Source organism: Natrix helvetica (genome assembly GCF_964273705.1).
Source record: "Natrix helvetica genome assembly, chromosome: 9".
NCBI classification, from domain to species: Eukaryota; Metazoa; Chordata; class Lepidosauria; order Squamata; family Natricidae; genus Natrix; species Natrix helvetica.
This window is the reverse complement of record NC_138560.1, coordinates 7837771-7856139: the sequence shown is the minus strand read 5'-3', so window position 1 is coordinate 7856139 and position 18369 is coordinate 7837771. Positions and strand designations below refer to the sequence as shown.

Here is an 18369-nt window from a genome sequence, read left to right as displayed (position 1 = left end):
GAACCGCTTGCCGTCAGAAGTTATGAGTGCTCAGTCACTGATGCATGGGTAAGATTCAAATTTTTTTTTACTACCGGTTCTGTGGGCATGGCAGGGGAAGGATACCATAAAATCTCCATTCCTTCCCCACTCCAGGGGAAGGTTACTGCTTCCCATTCCCTTCCGATCAGTGGGGACTTGGGAGGCAGAGAATAGATGGGGGCAGGGCCAATCAGAGGTGGTATTTACTGGTTCTCTGAGCTATTCAAAATTTCCGCTACTGGTTCTCCAGAACTGGTCAGAACCTGCTGAATCCCACCTTTGCACTGAAGGGTTTCAAAAAGAGAAAAATGATATAGCATCTCCTGCTCAAGCAGGGGGTCGGGACTCTGAAGACCTCTGATGTGCCTTCTATTATTCTATGTTCTCTGCTACTTATCAACAGCCAACTCACATTTGACATCCAGAGTCGAGAAGCCATCAAACTCAAAAGTGGTGTTGGGGTAGCTGACTTTGCAGCCCACCTCATATCCGTGGTTCTCACGCAGTGGTAGGAACTTCAGGATGGAGATGAGAGACCAAGTGCTGCCTTCTTCCTCTACTTGTGCGTAGACCGAATGCTCAGCCAATTTCTCATAGTTCACCCATGTGATGACAGGTTTCATGTCTGGACAATTATCCGGCACCTCACAGCGCAGTTCTGCTTCTGAACCCTCCACCATTTCTGGAGGATTGACAATTGTGGGCTTGTCTATGGAGTAAAAAGAGACAGATAATATGGAGAAAACAGAAACTCCCCTGCTCCTTGTGTGTCCAATCACACAACCAATTTTCTATTCTGTTCTGTTCTATTCCCTACTCCTACTCCACCCTACTCTGTCCCTATCTAGGGAAGCCTCCTCCATCACTTAATTGCTGCTGATTCCCATACTATTTGAAAGGGCTCACCAGCTTAGACTCAATCCCTTATAAGCAAGAGTTAGAACTGGTATTTCCCACTAGCATTGCCTGATACTCACTGATGATCTCGAGGTTGCTGTGCTCTGGATAGGTATATTGATTGTAGCCACCAAGGTCTCCCCGAAAGTAATACTTCCCTGAGAGTTCAGGGCTGAGACGGGAAATCTGCAGGGTGCAGTTGCGGGAATTCAGCTCTCCCAGCAGCCTACTGCGTCCGACGTAGCTCTCGTGGATAATGTTGGTGCGGGATTTGTAAACCACTGGGGGATAATTCTTGGGGTACGGGCTGTTGAAGTACCAGATGCCATGGATGGTTGCTGGATGTAGCTCTTCCGGGTAGCTGAAGCGACAGAGGATAACCACACAGGTGCCCTCAAAGGCAGTGATGTGTTCGGGCATCCAGGCACTCCACGGTCCAGCCAAGACCCCTTTGGGAGGAGGCAGAAGAGACTCACAATGAAGGAGAGAGAAAAACACGTGGTTGCTGATTGACTGCCTGTTTCATTGCTGATTTTGACTTCTCTCCTTATGGGCTCTGAGCATTCCCTCTCCAGGTTTGGTCCACATGGCACCAATCCCTCACCCTGTTGGGCAGTTTATGCCTTACCCCCAAACTGCCTTGTACAATATTGACTGGGATCACCGGTCCTTCTTATTGGGTATGATGAATAATAGGGGTAGACTTGAGGTCCCTTTCAGGAACCTCCCTCGTGGCTGTGTTACCTGCATCCCACCTGCCTTTGAATCAGCAGGAAAGGTCATGGAGATCATTTATCTCCACGGCTGACAGTGTCACAGCAGTAAGACTGAATAGCGTTGCCAGCGCTACAGATTTAATGGGAGGCAGTTTCAGGTTCAGAGACTGGGGAATTCCTGATTTCCTTCCCCTGAGACTGGCATCACTTCCTGGAAGAAAAAACAACAACAATTGCCACCAATTGTTGTCCATAATGAGCAACAAGGCAGGGTTAGTGGGACTCCAGTCATCAACAGAGGTTTGTGGGCGTGGGGGAGAATACAGTATTTATACAAAGCCACCTACTTCCTCCACAAGATCTCTCCTATATTATGATACAAGCCCATATCACCACTCCCAGCTTGCTCTGTGTATTCCTGCTCCTTCCACTACTGAAAAAAAAACGCACTAAAGGGAATATCAAAGGTGTTATATACTCTATAGCAGTGTTTTTCACCCTCATCACGTTTTAAGATGTATGGATTTCAAGGATTCTGGAATTCTGAAGTCCACACATCTTAAAGTTGTCAAGCTTGACAACTCTTAATAGTTAACCCAGTGAGAAATTGGTCTACGAGCAACTTGAAACCCAATCTACAAAGAATTAGATGAGATACGTCTTGGGTTTCTGATGGGTCACCAACGCAATGTAATTTGGGAGAATGTTACCAAGACAGAACTCATTCTTTTGTCCAAAAGTACCTTCAAATAGGACCCAGAAGGCCAGCAGCGTCTTGCAGAAGAATTTCATGTTGTTTATGTTTGAAGAAATGTGTAGGTCAACCTAAAGGAAAAAGGGAGAAGTAGGATGACATTGATAGTAAGAGGGCAATTGTTTAGCATAGTTAGTAGAACATTCCCTAGAGTGGTGTTGCCCAAATTTAGCAACTTTAAGTTGTGTGTAGGTCAACTCTGAAAATTCGGAGAGTTGAAATCCACACATCTTAAGATGGTCAAGATTGAGAAACTTTGCCCTAGAAGGCTAACCTTTCCATTGGGATCTCTCTTCTGTAGAGAGAGATCCCTCAGAAGACAACTGCTAGCTAGACCTTAGGCATGTACAGCATCAGACCATCGGTAAGGAGAAATTGGATTTTTGCCAGTACAGCAGAAGTTGCTTCCTGTTTGCATCCCCTAACTAGGTCAGTTACAGCTAATATGCAGATTGTATGCATTCGCTGTGCATTCATGCAAAGACAGTATTCAGGGAACTGAAGGGGTTAAACAGGGTTTCTCAACCCGAGCTACTTCGCGTTGACTGCAGTTCCCTGAATGTCCACTATCAAACGGCCAAGATTGAGGTTTAAAGCTACTGAATACAACCTGAACCTGAGGATGCTCAGTAGCAAAATTGTTTCATCCATTTGTTGATGTTTTATACAATACTAGCCAATAACCCGGTGTTGCCCAGGTATTTATTTATAGAGGGAAAATGTCCCTACCAAACCTAATTTCTAATGTTTGATTTTCCCCCTTACCAGAGGGAGCCCCCTTGTGGAGGACTGTGAAGCCGTTACCATGGCAACTCCACTGCGCTGTACAGTAGGAGCCATTTTATGGCAGTACAGTAGAAGCAATTTTAAGACACAACAGGCTGTATCTTAACAGAACACCCCCCCCCCCGAAGGTTGTCTTACCCCCACAATATTTGTTGATAGAGAGTAAGTCATCTCTGTACCAAGTTTGGTTGAAATTGCTCAAGGCATTCCAAAGTTATGCTAGAAAACACACACACACACACACACACACAATTGGTGAGCATTCATACACAAACCTCCTCCTGCATACATGTTCGGTGCTGGAAGTTGAAAGGGGCTGTCATAATCACACTGCATTCATACATTGCCTAAGCTGTAATATTGTCTAATTTGACATATTATCTTGTGTAAGGCCAGCCTACTTGTAGCGTATGCAGCTAACTATGGTTAAGGAAATAGTGGCTCTTGGTGTGATGTGTGAATCCTGTCCTAGAGAAATGAATTTGGTGTTATCCAAGGTATCTTTGTTGGATTTTTATCCTATACAGTAATAATCAGTCTGTTTCTAATTTTTGCAAAGCCATCTTGGGGAGGGATGTTCTCCCAGAGGTTGGAATGTAACGCAAAGCTTATATAACAATGTTTTTCTTTAAAAAAACAACAACCAAGACATTGTTTTATTTTGTTTGCTCCATTGTGCCAGCAGAGGGAAGCAGTACTTCATGTATTCTCCACTGCCTGATTGTGCTCTTAGGGCAAGTGGGCAGAGAACTGTGGCACTTTGAAATCTGATGCCCACCTCGCAGCCCAACTGTTGCAAGACCCTTAATGCAAGAAGAAAGGTTTCCAGCATAAAAGCAGTGAGGTGGTTAGAAACAAAAACCAGAAATATTTCATAAGTCCTGTTTGGCATGGAGAAGAGAAACTGGCAGGGCTCCTGATTGCCAAAGTCAAATACTGCTAACCCATCTGACATACAGAAGTCCTAGTGCAACAGCAACCTAAGAATTGATAATCCAAGACTGTTGGTCATGGATCTTGGGCTGTTACTAGCAATGCAAGGTAATCCAGACAAGAAGCACAACCAGTTTGAAGTATGGAACAGATTTTATGATTGGTATAAGACAAGATGACAAGACTGGAACAAATGTATATATTGTGATTGGACAGAAGGATAGACAATGTATTAAGTAGATTAATTGTTAATGGTTGAAACTAGCTGTACATAATGTGAATGTATGGTCACTCCGACTCCGCGGTATTGCATTGTTTTAAATGTAAAAATAATAAAAATATATTTTTTTTTAAAAAAAGAAGCACAACCAGGAGTAACCGGCTCTATCTTTACTATAAGGTTACATTCGCAAAATCTTGCAAGACTGAAAGTGTCTTCCCTTCTTTCCTTTTACTCTCTGGAAAACTGGGGAGGATCCCTCCTGAAATGAATAATGGAATAACGGACTTGAAAGGGACCTTGGAGATCTTCTAGTCCAACCCCTTGCTCCAGCAGGAGACCCTATACCATCTCAGACAAATAGCTGTCCAGTTTCTTCTTAAAGACCTCCAATGTTGAAGTACCCACAATTTCAGAAGGCAAGCTGCTCCACTGGTTAATTGTTTTCTCTGTTAGGAGGTTTCTCCTTAATTCCAGGTTACTTCTCTCCTTGATTAGTTTTTATCTGTTGTTTCTTGTCCTGCCTTCTGGTGCTTTGGAAAATAAATTGACCCCCTCTTCTTTCTGGCAGCCTCTCAAATATTGGAAAACTGCTATCATGTCATCCCTAGTCCTTCTTTTCAATGCTTCACTGGCCCTTCTTCTTTCCGTAGGCTGAGACAACTCTTGAAGGATTCTCCAATCTGTGGTTCTCCCTCCTGCTTCCAAAATAATTCCCACTTATCCTTACAGTTCTTGGAAGAAGATTGGCAAACGGTCATATTTCTCTTCCTTTGACTGGCTGATGGAAATTTGCAAATCACCCAGCAGAGCCTGACGTTTCAGGAATATCTTTTTTAAATTATTATTAAAAGTTTTAATAAATTTTACAAATATTGCCCCCTCACCTTCCTCCACCCTCCCTCCCCTCAACCTCCCAGAGCAAAATACAGGGTATAAACATTTAACAATCATATGCAAATATAAGCTAACTGAATTCGATACCCTACCTCCTCTTGTACCTTAATTCCCCTTTTGTTATGCTAACTTTAGGTAAGTTGTAACGTTCCTTATTCCTTCACTCATAAGCTAATTGAAATTTTTTAGTCCGATATTTATTTTGAATATAGTCAATCCATCTTTTCCATTCGAACTTGTATTTCTCATCTGAGTGGTCCTTCAAGTAAGCTGTAATTTTGGCCATCTCTGCTAGATTTATTACTTTTAGCGTCCATTCTTGAATAGTAGGCAATTCTTCCCTCTTCCAGTACTGCGAATATCTTGAACACACAATTCTCGGGGAGGGATCGCACACTGTATAAGCCCCATTTTGCTTATTGAATGGAAATATGCTGCTTTGGCACAGCAAGTTACAAAGCTCAATAGTTGGGATTCACCAGTCAGACAAAACAAGGACTGGTTATATGAGCTGAGCCGGAGTTGCTCAGGGAAAGAATGCTGAAAATGTCAGCAATTAATTTTATTTATTTATTTATTACTTGAACTTATTAGTCGCCCCCTCTCCCCACAGGGACTAATTGTCACTAAGCCGAGAAGTACTGGGATGTCGGTGGGGAAGGAATCAAAAAAGTAAAGAACAGAATAACAGAGTTGGAAGGGACCTTAAAGGTCATCTAGTCCAACCCCCTGCTCAAGCAGGTGATCCTACACCATTCCAGACAGAGTGGCCATCCAACATCTTCTTAAAGACTTCCAGTGTTGGAGCATTCGCAACTTCTGGAGCCAAGTTGTTCCACTGATTAATTGTTCTCAGCGACAGGAAATTGCTCCTTAGTTCTAGGTTGCTTCTCTCCTTGATTAGTTTCCATCCATTGTTTCTTGTCTTGCCTTCTTTGGTGCTTTGGAAAATAGGTTGATGCCCTCTTTTTTTTTTTGGTGGGGCAGCCTCTCCAATATTGGCTCACTGCTCTCATGTCATCCCTTCTTTTCACATTCAAAGATGTAGATGTAGATGGGAGCTACATCTTTGTGCTCAAAGCCCAACTCCTCTTACGGTACACAACATTAAAAAGGGTGGAGTTCTGAGCACAGGGTTGTGGCCTCCAAATGGACTTCTTTTGGCCCCTCTCCAGAAGACCCCCTCCTGAAAGTATAACGTGAGTGTTCCACGAAACCACGGAAGAGGAAGCGAGAGAAGACCCCAAATTAACAAAAAGGACACACCGAGGAGCTGCGCTTGGCAAATAATCCACTGTCTTTCTGCTTCACTTTTAAAGATACAATTTTATACAGTTAGAAAGAAGCACCAAGGAAGTAACAACACTCCTTCCAATACTGGCAGGGTAAACTACAGAGAGGTAGATCTTGTCTTATTACAATTGGGACCAGAATTTTCACTGATGAACAAGACAGTTGTTAAGTGAGTCACACCCTGATTTTTACCACCTTTTTTTGCACTGTTAAGGCGAATCACTGAGGTTGTTAAGTGAATCATGCCATCATTAAGCGAATCCAACTGCCCCCATTGACTTTGCTCTTTGGAATTCAATTGGGAAGGTTGCAAATGGCAATCAAATGACCTTGGGATGCTGCAACCATTGTACCTGCCTGCTGGTTGCCAAGCAACCAAATTTTGACCATACAATACAATACAATATTAGAGTTGGAAGGGACCTTGGAGGTCTTCTAGTCCAACCCCCTGCTTAGGCAGGAAACCCTATACCGTTCCAGACAAATGGCTTTCCAACATCTTCTTAAAGACTTCCAGTGTTGGGGCCTTCACAACTTCTGGAGGCAACTTCTGTTCCACTGATTAATTGTTCTAACTGTCAGGAAATTTCTCCTCAGTTCTAAGTTGCTTCTCTCCTTGATTAGTTTCCACCCATCGCTTCTTGTCCTACCCTCAGGTGCCTTGGAGAATAGTTTGACTCCCTCTTTTTTGTGGCAACCCCTGAGATATTGGAACACTGCTATCATGTCTCCCCTAGTCCTTCTTTCTCTTAAGCTAGACATACCCAGTTCCTGCAACCGTTCTTCATCTGATAGTAGAGATGCTATGACAATTGTAAGTGCGGGGACTGGTAGTAAGCCACTTTTTTCAGGACCCTCGTAACTTCAGATTGCTGCTAAACAAATGGTTTAAGTTGAGAACTATCTGTATATAAACAGGCAGCAAATCACATATTCACTCAAACTGATGACGCTATCTCGTGGGGTATTGAAATGTCTGCAAGCAAACAGCCAAACTCAGGGAGCTCCAGAAACCCCACAATGTTATTTGTGCGTTCAATCAATACATTGGGATATAATAAAGATTCTTTACCAGCCAAATGATCTTTAGAGCTGGGAAAGATGGAAAGAAAGAGAAGGGAATGCCCAGCAGTAAGTCGGGGTAGACTCAGTAACAGCACTGTGGGAAGAGTTGAAGGACCAAATCTTCCTGAAGAAAAATCTGTGTGCTTGATAAGCATCAACATCATTTCTGTGGCACATAATCAATTCAGATTTTCAATGCCCTGCGCGAAGCCTTTAAAGAGTCCAAAATTACGCCCACGTGCAGAAATCCCATTGCGGGATTTAATGTTTGGTGCTAGGGAAAAGCATGCTTTCAAATTGTAACAACGCTACGCTGAAATAATATATTATCCCCACAAGGGTATCTGTATTGCCAGATGGAATAAACAATATCAGATGTGCAAAATCCCTCCAGTTGTGTGTCTCCGGAACTAATGACAAATCGAAAATGTCTTTGTAGCTAAGGCAACTGATTATTCACCTCCAACTTCTGCTTCTTTGTCTTCAAATCTGCCAGCAGCTTCCTTTCCTGCCCCATCACAATTATAGTTAAGTATCCTGCAGGGAGCATCGTGTTTTTGTTTTTTAAAAAAATATAAAGAGCATGTTTCTAGTCCTTATGCTTCCAGGAGGAAATAGATTTACAATTTAACACGGATGTCTCTTTAAATCTTAGGAAATGAAATGGCTGCCCTGGTATGATTCACAGATCCTTTGCCCAGCCGAGAAAATGGAATCATGGGCTCAGATTATAATTAATTAGTGATGTTCTTGTACTTGGAAGCGAAATAGATATATTTGCAAGCAAATATGCACAAGGCAAGAAGGTGAAGTGTCAGCCAATACCTTTTGCAAGAGAAGAATGTCACAAATAGATCATTTTGCTATGTAGTTCAAAGATTCATAGGCTATTGAGGGTAGCTAATCACTAGACTCTGAAATCACCACAATTTCTTTTATGAGCTTTTATGAGCCTCAGTAATGTGAAAAAAAGGGAAAGGCAACCAGAAGACTTATCAAAGAAAATAATATGGAACCTGGCATGATCTAAATACTGCTGGTATTCAATTTCCTGCTTGGGAAAAAAAATCATTGGGGGAAGAAGGGATGGCAAGGAGAAATGGATTTTTCTGTGAATGTTCAGTAATAAATTCAGTTCAGTTCCGATAATCAGAACCAGACTGTAGTTGGAACGGGGACTCTTGAAACGTAATTTGATTAGTTGGATGGTCTTAAGTCTACCGTGTAAAGCTTTTTTTTAAATTATTATTTTTTATTTATACATTTTTCTTTAACATATATAAGTGCTTACCGTAATAAGCAGTATATTGTTGAGTCAATTTACAAATATACAGGGATAACAGTAATAACATTCTTTACTTATATATAATGATATTCTTCCAATTTCTAATTTCTACTTTTATTATCCAACCATTGGTAAAACAAATCCTAAGTTAAAAAAAATTCTATGTCTTCTTTGTCCTTTATCTTGAATGTTAACCTATCCATTTCCGCACAGTCTAATATTTTTCTGATTCTATTTTCCTCTGCAGGGGTTTCCTCATTTTTCCAACGTTGTGTAAGTACAATTCTTGCTGTGGTCAAAACATGTAATATTAAATATACCCCCCGTTTATCATATTTTTCTGGCATACCTAACAAAAACATTTCTGGTTTTCGGTCTATGTGTTGTTTTATTATTTTCTCTAGCCATGTATGTATTTCCGTCCAAACGTTTGGACGAAAGAACGGTGTAAAGCTTGATCTCCTCCTCCTTAAGCTATTCTGGGGAACAGGGATGTGCGGTCAGGGGAGGCAGGGGAGGCAGAGCCTCACCTCTCTTCATGAAATAATAGTATATAATATTATATATTGCATATTGCAGTAGCAAGGAGTGCGCGAAATCCAGCAGAGGCAGGAAGGTTCTCATCGTTCCCCAGTCGCTTTCGAGGACTGCGGAGCGCGAGCCAGTGGAGCATGCTCAGGAAGGCGGGGAATGGGATCACGTGTGCTGGAGGCTGAGGCAGCCTCAGCCTCCAGCACACGTGGCCCCATTCCCCGCCTTCCTGATGATGTCACCAGCTTCACCAGCCATAAACCTCACCGCACGTCACTGCTGGGGAATGCTTATCCGGATTGCAGAGGAGAAACACAGCTTCCAGGGGCAACTCAAACCCCACACTATTTCGTTAGAGTCCCACTTGTTCCATTTTGTTTGACAGCCTGATTTGACAGCTCCTGGTTCTTCCTCTGATAAGAAAGGGCAGTGGCTTAGAGCAGAACAGATGCTTTGCCTCCAAAGCACATGGACTCTTATTTTTTCCCCCCACCTCTTGTTGAGGCTCTCAAATCTCTCCAGGAGCTTCTGCAAAGCAGGTTAATGGAAATCAATGAGTAGACTTATGAAGTCTGTAGGAAGAGGTGGGGGAGGGGGGAAATGCCTCCAGGCTAAAGGAAACGCAAAGGGGGGGGGGGAAACAGATGCACTCAAGAGCAGATTTGGCCTCGGGGTATTTTTCATTCTTCCTGTCTTGATTTGGACTCTTTAAAGAAGATGGGCGATGCACAGGATTGAGAAAGCCAAGCCTTCTGCTGATCATAGCAATAGGAGGACTTAAGACTTATATATCGATTTACAGTGCTTTACAGCCCTCCCTAAGAAGTTTACAGAGTCAGCCTATTGCCCCCAACAATCTGGGTCCCCAATGAGGGAAGGCTGAGTCAACCTTGAGCCAGTGAGGATCGAACTCTGGCAGGGAGCTGAATTAGCCTACAATACAGCAGCATTCTAACCACTGCACAACCATGGCTCATGGCCCAAGGGCATTTTTGAGGCATCTACCAGGGTGCAGCTGGGTCAATTTCAACTCTAGCTTAAGGCTTTCAATTTCCTGATGGGTAGACCTTTCCTTCAAAACGGGGGCAGACTGTTCTGGCTGCATTTTGGTCTCCTGTCCCCCTTTCCCACTACTCTCTCCTCCCGAGCTCTGACTGTTTTCCCTTAAACCTACCCATGTGCCTCCCTCCTCCGATAACCTGCAAGTCCCGTGTGATCCTCAGCCCCAGGGAACATATCCCCAAAGGGAGCCAGCTTCAAAAGGAAGAGCTGTTTGGGGAAGAGAAGAGAAGAACAACATATTGTTGTTTGCCTGCCAGTGACACCCACTCGCCAGTGTCTTTCACGGCCTCGGGTACAAGGGGTGCTTTGATCCTGGCGGGGTGGGGCCCTTAACAAAAGGCAACCTGTGTGGGTCCCTCAATGCCCCTCTTGTCCCAGGCCTCTTCTGTTTCTCCCTGCCAGCTGCCCCCGTCTCTGCAAAATCCACTTGGTTTCACCTCCACCCAGCTTCCGTATCAAGAGGGCCACCGCTTTCGAAGGATGCACAACCTGGGGTAGAAACCTGCAATTTCAGAAGAGTTCCTGACCAATCTCCATCCTCAAAGACAAACTCTTGGTAGCTTACCTGTCGCTGAGCCTCCCTCCTCTGTCCCAGCAGCTCCTGTGCAGTGATACTTAATAAGAGACACTGAGACTGCTGTAACACATAATCCAGGGGAGTCGAGGGCTAGTGATCACTCATGAGCTAGCTCTTTGCACCAGGGATCTAATAAGTTAATGCAACTGTATAATGCTTTAATAAGACCAGACTTGGAATACTGCATCCAACTTTGGTTGCCACAATGTAGAAAAGCTACGGAGACTCTGGAAAGAGTGCAGAGAAGAGCAACAAAGAAGATTAGGGACCAAAGGTTAAAAAACACATGTTGCAGGAACTGGGCTGTGGAATTCTGGAAGTTGAAGTCCACACAAGTCTAAAAAAAATTGAAACCCACCCTTGTGTCAGTGCCTCACCAGCCATAAATCTCACCGCACGTCTCTGGTATGTCTAGTTTAATGGAAAGGACTAGGAGTGACATGATAGCAATGTTCCAATATCTCAGGGGCCGCCACAAAGAAAAGGGAGTCAAGCTATTCTCCAAGGCACCTGAAAGCAGCACAAGAAGCAATGGATGGAAACTCATCAAGGAGAAAAGCAACTTACAACTAAGGAGAAATTTCCTGACAGAATAATTTACCAGTGGAACAGCTTGCCTCCAGAAGTTGTAAATGCTCCAACACTGGACATTTTTAAGAAGAGATTGGATAACCATTTGTCTGAAGTGGTGCAGGGTTTCCTGCCTAGGCAGGGGGTTGGACTAGAAGAGACCACCCAGGTCTCTTCCTATTTTATTATTCTGTTATACCTCTGAAGACTGAGCCGTCAATGGGAGTCAAAAGCCAAGATGGCAGCTGTGGCTTACATGCATTGTCTGGGCACAAAATAAAAAAGGGTTGGGGCTTTGGTTGCATCATTATGGCTGCCACCTTGACCTTCTCATCATCTCTCTCTCTCCCTCTCTCTCTCTCTCTCTCTCTCTCTCTCTCTCTCTCTCTCTCTCTCTCTCTGAGATATTTTGTTTGCCTTCAACAAGGAGTCCCACAACAGCTTAGCATCCTTCATCCCTCACCAGGGTGTCCAAAATCTCACCCTTACAGTTCAAAGAACACCCAAATCCAGAAAATGGGGGGGGGGGAGAGCCATAAACAGTGGTTAAAAACTGTGGGTAGATACGTTGCAGGCTCACAGCTGGAGAGAACAGCTTGTTTCCCCCGTCCCCTCCAGGTAAACATCTGTAACTCTATAAAAGTAGGAAATTATTTTGGTTGAGGATGTCCTCAAACAGGAGAACCAACTCTGTCTGTGTTTGTGGGATTTGTGTGCAACTGCTGCTCAGTGGTGGGATTCCATTTTTTTTGCTACTGGTTCTGTGGGCATGGCTTGGTGGGCATGGTGTGGCTTGGTTGGCATGGCTTTGTGGTGGTGGCAGGGGAAGGATACTGCACAATCCCCATTCTCTCCTCATCCCACTAACCTGCTTTCCAGCACTGTTCTCCTGTGCAGGGCAACAAAAGAAGACCCAGCCGATCAGCTGGGACTCGGGAGGCAGCTAATAGATGGGGGTGGGGCCAGCCAGAGATGTTATTTGCTGGTTCTCCGCACTACTCAAAATTTTCGCTACCGGTTTGCCAGAACCAGCCAGAACCGGCTGAATACCACCTCTGTTGCTACTCATCTAGAATTAAACCTAAGTTTGTTTCCTTATACATGTGGTTAATCAGAAAGCCATGAGACCATAAACGAGGCACCTTCTAGAATTTCCAGTTACTCCTGATGCGATATATATGTTTTCTTATCAGCTTGGCTTGAACGTAGAGGCCATCTCAGCCCTGATGTGCCCACCTCCCTAAGCCTACCAGACCTGCCAATTTTTCTTAGCCCTGCACCATTCATTTCCTGGCCTTGGGTACATGCCAGGAGGCTGAAGCTCACTTGGCAAGGAGGTTGGGACCGTGGGTGTCAGTTCTTTTTAACTCCTGCTCTTTCAAAGCTCTGCAGATTTTGCTCAGGTTACCTCCACAGCCAGATCTTTATAACAACGGTGTCAACGAGACTGGCACGGAACGGAAGACCGATCAGGGCTATGCAAATTCAGGAAGGGATATCGAATAAAGAACAAGGTGTTTGTCATTTGTCAAAGACCCTCTGGTTTTTTTAAATGGCGATTCTTATCAAGTCAGTGTTTGACTCCTTGCAACTGCCAGGACAAATCCCTGCAGCTTTCTTGGCGATGGAAAGTTCTCCATTGCTTCCTTCCTCGGACTGAGAGGGTATAACAACACTCAGTTGACTTTATACTGGACAGGACTGGAATTCCTGGCCTCGTGGTTTGTAGCTTGATGCCTTAGCCACTACAACAAACTGGATCCCTCTCCCTTTTAATTTTTAATTCTTTTTATTTTGCTTTTATTAGTCTGACTTGTCTCTTTGATTTACGGTTATGCTTTAAGCTGTTTTTAGGGTTTTTTTTCTAGTTTTGTATATTGTACAGAGTCCATTGTAGTTAGAATATAATAACAGTGTTGGAAGAGTCCTTGGAGGTCTTCTAGTCCAAGCCCCTGATCAGGCAGGAAACCCTACACCACTTCAGACAAATTATTATCCAATCTCTTCTTAAAAACTTCCAGCGTTGGAGCATTCACAATTTCTGGAGGCAAGTTGTTCCACTGATTAATTGTTCTAACTGTCAGGAAATTTCTCCTCAGTTCTAAGTTGCTTCTCTCCTTGATTAGTTTCCACCCATTGCTTCTTGTCCTGCCCTCAGGTGCTTTGGAAAATAGCTTGACTCCCTCTTCTTTGTGGCAACCCCTGAAACATTGGAACACGCTATCATGTCTCGCCTAGTCCTTCTTTTCATTAAACTAGACATACCTAGTTCCTGCAACCGTTCTTCATATGTTTTAATCTCCAGTCCCCTAATCATCTTTGTTGCTCTTCTCTGCACTCTTTCTAGGGTCTCCACAACTTTTCTACATCATGGTGACCAAAACTGAATGCAGTATTCCAAGTGTGGCCTTACCAAGGCATTATAAAGTAGTATTAACACTTCACGTGATCTTGATTTTATCCGTCTGTTTATGCAGCCTAGAACTGTGTTGGCTTTTTTGGCAGCTGCTGCACACTGCTGGCTCATATTTAAATGGTTCTCCAGTAGGAGTCCAAGATCCCTCTCACAGTTACTACTAGTTAAGTGGCTAATATATTTGAATAAATAAAACAAAAATAAAATAAAGGAGGATTGAGAGAAGTTGGAAAGGCAGGTAGAATAAACACATTCCATTTGGTCCAGTGGTTAAGATGGTGAATTAAAAGCTCAGATCTTGGGTTCTAATCCCATTAAACTGTTTGGGTGATTTTGAGCCAATCATTCTCTATCCCAGCCCAGATCATTGGCAAGTCACTTTTGAAAACTTGGCAGGAAAAGTTTTGAAATCACGATTGACTTCATGAATAGTAACAAACAGAATGCAACTTCTAAGCAGCTCTAAGAGAAAGAAGGTCTTACTGTCTGAAAAACAGGCAAGAAAATAATTTTAGAAATGTTTTCCACAATTGGTCTGTGTCTATGGTTATTTTCACTGAAAACATGCCACAGCCTGTTTAACAGAACTGCTTTCTGTTTTCCTCTTGCTCTGTTGCCATTTTCACCTAAAACTTTGACCCTGAAGATGGACAATGGATGTTTTCCTTCAATCTGCTTCCATTGCCCTCATCCAACTGGGTTGCTTTAGGACAGTTTTTTCCTCAAACTTCGCAGGTGCCAAATCTTTATTCAAAGCACAATGGATGGTGCTTTTGCTGATATGAATCACATACACAGGTCAGTCCTTAGATGTGAGACTGATCCCTGCAATGCACAAACCACCTTGAATTTCATAAACTCGCTAACGTTTGAGGTATCTTTACAACAGGCATAACACAACCTTGCAAACCGGGTTATTAAAAACCACAATGTTAAGACATGTCCCAATGGTGCTTTTTCAAGAGGCAACTGGACTTTCTTGTTTTTTTCTTTTCTTTTGAAGACGTTTCATTTTTCATCCAGGAAGCTCCTTCAGTTCTGATAGTGGGGAATGGAAAGATTGATATTCCTTGCAGAGAGCTGGTTATTTTCATCTTTTTAGGATGCAGAAACTCCAGTTGCCTTTTGAAAAAGCACCTCTGGGACAACCCTGACTTGGAGGACTGAGAATCTGTACAATGCTAAGACGTGTTTTAAAAACAAAAAGATGTGAGGGAAAGGCTTTAACCCGATGTTTCTGGCTATTTTAAGACATGTGGAATTTCAACGGCCAGAATTCCCCAGCCAGCATGCATTGACGGGGGAATTCTGGGAGTTGAAATCCACAGATCTTAAAAGTTTGAGAAATATTGCTTTAGGAGAAGCTGCTACTCTTGGTTGCGTTTGAGTGTTGCTCTCTCAACCCATCTTACAGGGCTGTTGCGGCGTCGGAAGAAATGTCGTTCTGGGTTCAGCTCCAAGTGGGGAAAAAGACACTGGAAACATGGAGGCTGCTTGGAAAGATGGTTTAATGGTGGACAGGATCACATGACTTGAACTCCTGAACAGAAAAGGGGGATCACGTGCTTCCAGATGTTGGGTGAAAAAGAAAAAGAGAGTGAGATGCTGAAAGTCCCTGGTTTTATGCCTTCTCTGGCCTTTGATCTTGATCTTGTATTCTGATTGGTTGTCAGACTCCCATGGGGCCATGCGGGGCCAACTCCGTAGGCTGTGTTTTGAGTCCAAGTTTGGTTGAGCATGGCTTCTTCCCAGGTGCCCTGTGATGAGATGGGCAAAGGGCTAATACTATCATGCCTTAATCCCATCACCCTGGAGTTGAAGGGAAGAGATCTTTGATATATAGAATAGACTGGCTCAGGCCTTTTAATGGCCCATTGGCAAAGGTGGGGGCTATTAGGAATGAGTCTGTTTCCTGCCTAAAACACGTTTCTCCATTTCTTATTCAGGGAAATATACTATTCTGCCTTTTCGATATTTCCTAGGCTATTTCATTCTTCTAGGGGAGGGGTGGGTGCTAACTTCCTACAGTGGTATGGGTAAGATGAAGCAAGACCCTTGAAGGTACCTCCTTGAACTTAAGGGAAAAAGCACAATATGTGTGCAAGGAAGTAAATAACAATTATTTTCTGCCTTTATTACTCTAAATCAGATTGCCTTTTAGTTGCATCTTGCTAATGAAAACAAGTTTGGCACAATTCACGCAATACATGCAAGGCATGATCTGAGATTTATAAACCATAGCACTTGGGTCTGACAATGTGCTAAGTCCGAATTCAACAAACATCACCTGGCTTAGCAGAATTTACAAACCCAGTCCGCATGTCTCACGTGAAAGCATAAAGAGAGCAATGCCTGAAGAAGAAGAAATGTCACAGGTTGGTTGTGTGAAGTGGTTTCCCCCATCGGACTCCCACATGAGTTAACAGGGCTTAAAAGTACTATAACTGATGTGAAGAGAGTCACTGTAACTGGAATGGGCAACCAGTAGATGGCAGCAAAGAGTCAAGGGCCTCAGAATCACTTTTGCTGCCATCTGCTGGTTACCCAGATATGACAAGTCTATATTTGGCTCACATAATTCTGTTCTCCAGCACTGTTCTGTGCTTTCCCACCCCATCTGCTGCCAAGGCAGCTGTCTCGTTTTACATAATTATAGAGCTGGCCCAGAGCTCTTGCTTGTCAATCTCACATAACATTATCCTCTTAAGAGTGTCCTCCATTTAGCATGATACCCGTTTATCGAAACCCTTGTGAATTCAAATAGACTGTCTTCTCAACAGACAAGCACAGAATTGCATGGTTAATGACAATGACTAAAAACCAGTTCAAGGAAACCTGAGTCCCCCCCTCGCCCCCCCCCCCAGTTCATACATCAACCAGATGGAATATTTCAGGTACTTTTAATTCTAGATTTCCATTTTCAGACAGTCATTTGTCCAGAGTGTCAATAATCATTGTCAGATTGTTTTTTTAAAAAAAGTCGTGCAGTAAATACTTTAGAAATATCCTACTCGTTAATCATAGCTGAACTCCTGAGTGCATTAATTAGGGCATGTCATCTTGAACAAAACACGGCTTACTTCTGAGTAGGTGCAGACTGGCTTGGACTATGATCTAGCATTTATTTTCAAGGTTCTTATCTTCACGCTTAAGTCAAGCCCATTTAGCTGTCTCCACCCTATTTTCCACCTGTCCATCAGCTCCTGCCAAAATAAAGGTGGTGAAAAGGTGGGTTATATCTTTAAGGTGGGATAGGTCAAGGTCCCCTCGCACATATGTGCTAGTCGTTCCCGATTCTAGGGGGCGGTGCTCATCTCCGTTTCAAAGCCGAAGAACCAGCGCTGTCCGAAGACGTCTTCGTGGTCATGTGGCCGGCATGACTAAACACCGAAGGTGCATGGAACGCTGTTACCTTCCCACCAAAGGTGGTTCCTATTTTTCTACTTGCATTTTTACGTGCTTTCAAACTGCTAGGCTGGCAGAAGCTGGGGCAAGTCACGGGAGCTCACTCTATTACGCGGCGCTAGGGATTCGAACTGTCGATCTTTCTGATTGACAAGCTCAGCATCTTAGCCACTGAGCCACCCTCTCCAAGGTGGGATACCCATAGCCAAAAAAAAAAAAAAAAACCAACCCTGCTAGTCCTGAGGAAATGCAAGATATACTGGTGATTCTTGAAAGAAAACATTTATAGCAAAGCTTCTGAGGGCTCAGCTATTCCTGCAGTCTAATCTTTTTCAACCTCCTCTTTTGCAATCAGGATGGACTACAATGCCCCATCATTCTTCCCAGGAGCTGTGGATAATGCCTGTTTCTAGCCCAACATAGCCGGGGGGCAACACAAACACAGGGAAAGCTGCTTTAACCTTTGTTCCCAGGACATAAGGAAACAGACTTTAAGCGACTCAGATTATTTCCCCACCATTTCACTTGCTGTGCCCATTTGAGATCTTGCATAAAAGTATTTTCTCAGCACCTGTTTATCTGGTCCTTTTTGCCAGAGCTGCATTTCTCAACCTTGGCAACTTTAAGATATGTGTGTGTGTGGACTTCAACTCCCAGAATTCTCCAACCAGCAGAGATTGGATCTGGATTTTTTCTTCTTCTTTGCAAAGTAAATATGCTGCTATGGAGAGATAAAGGACCAGCTCAAGTGACGTTGCTATCTCAAATAAAGAGTTGGCCCCTTGCTCTTCCCTCTCTCCCTCTCAGGACTTTTCCCAGTTATATCCTCTTCTCCATGATCCCTCTAAATGAACTTCGCATTTGGCTTGTTCCATCAACCGGCCTGAAGCAAGGGAACCTGACCCCAAGAATTGTCTTTCTGAGGGGAGACAACAATTCAG

The 18369-nt window shown here is 43.5% G+C and overlaps 1 protein-coding gene across 13 annotated transcripts in view; it reads right to left on the bottom strand.

Annotated features, from left to right (window-relative positions):
• MAG (myelin associated glycoprotein) overlaps positions 1 to 18369 on the bottom strand; it is a 50738-nt gene that overhangs the window by 17823 nt on the left and 14546 nt on the right. For 3 of the 13 annotated variants that reach the window (XM_081961545.1, XM_081961547.1, XM_081961555.1), the window contains exons 1-4: positions 17104 to 17583; positions 2378 to 2459; positions 999 to 1367; positions 434 to 730 (exon numbers count right to left, since the gene is read on the bottom strand). In XM_081961545.1, the coding sequence (XP_081817671.1) occupies positions 434 to 730; positions 999 to 1367; positions 2378 to 2426 (715 nt within the window). In that variant the 5' untranslated portion in view covers positions 2427 to 2459; positions 17104 to 17583. Of the gene's footprint in view, positions 1 to 433; positions 731 to 998; positions 1368 to 2377; positions 2460 to 17103; positions 17585 to 18369 lie in introns of those variants that run through there. The other 10 variants (XM_081961544.1, XM_081961546.1, XM_081961552.1 and 7 more) reach the window with 7 other exon arrangements.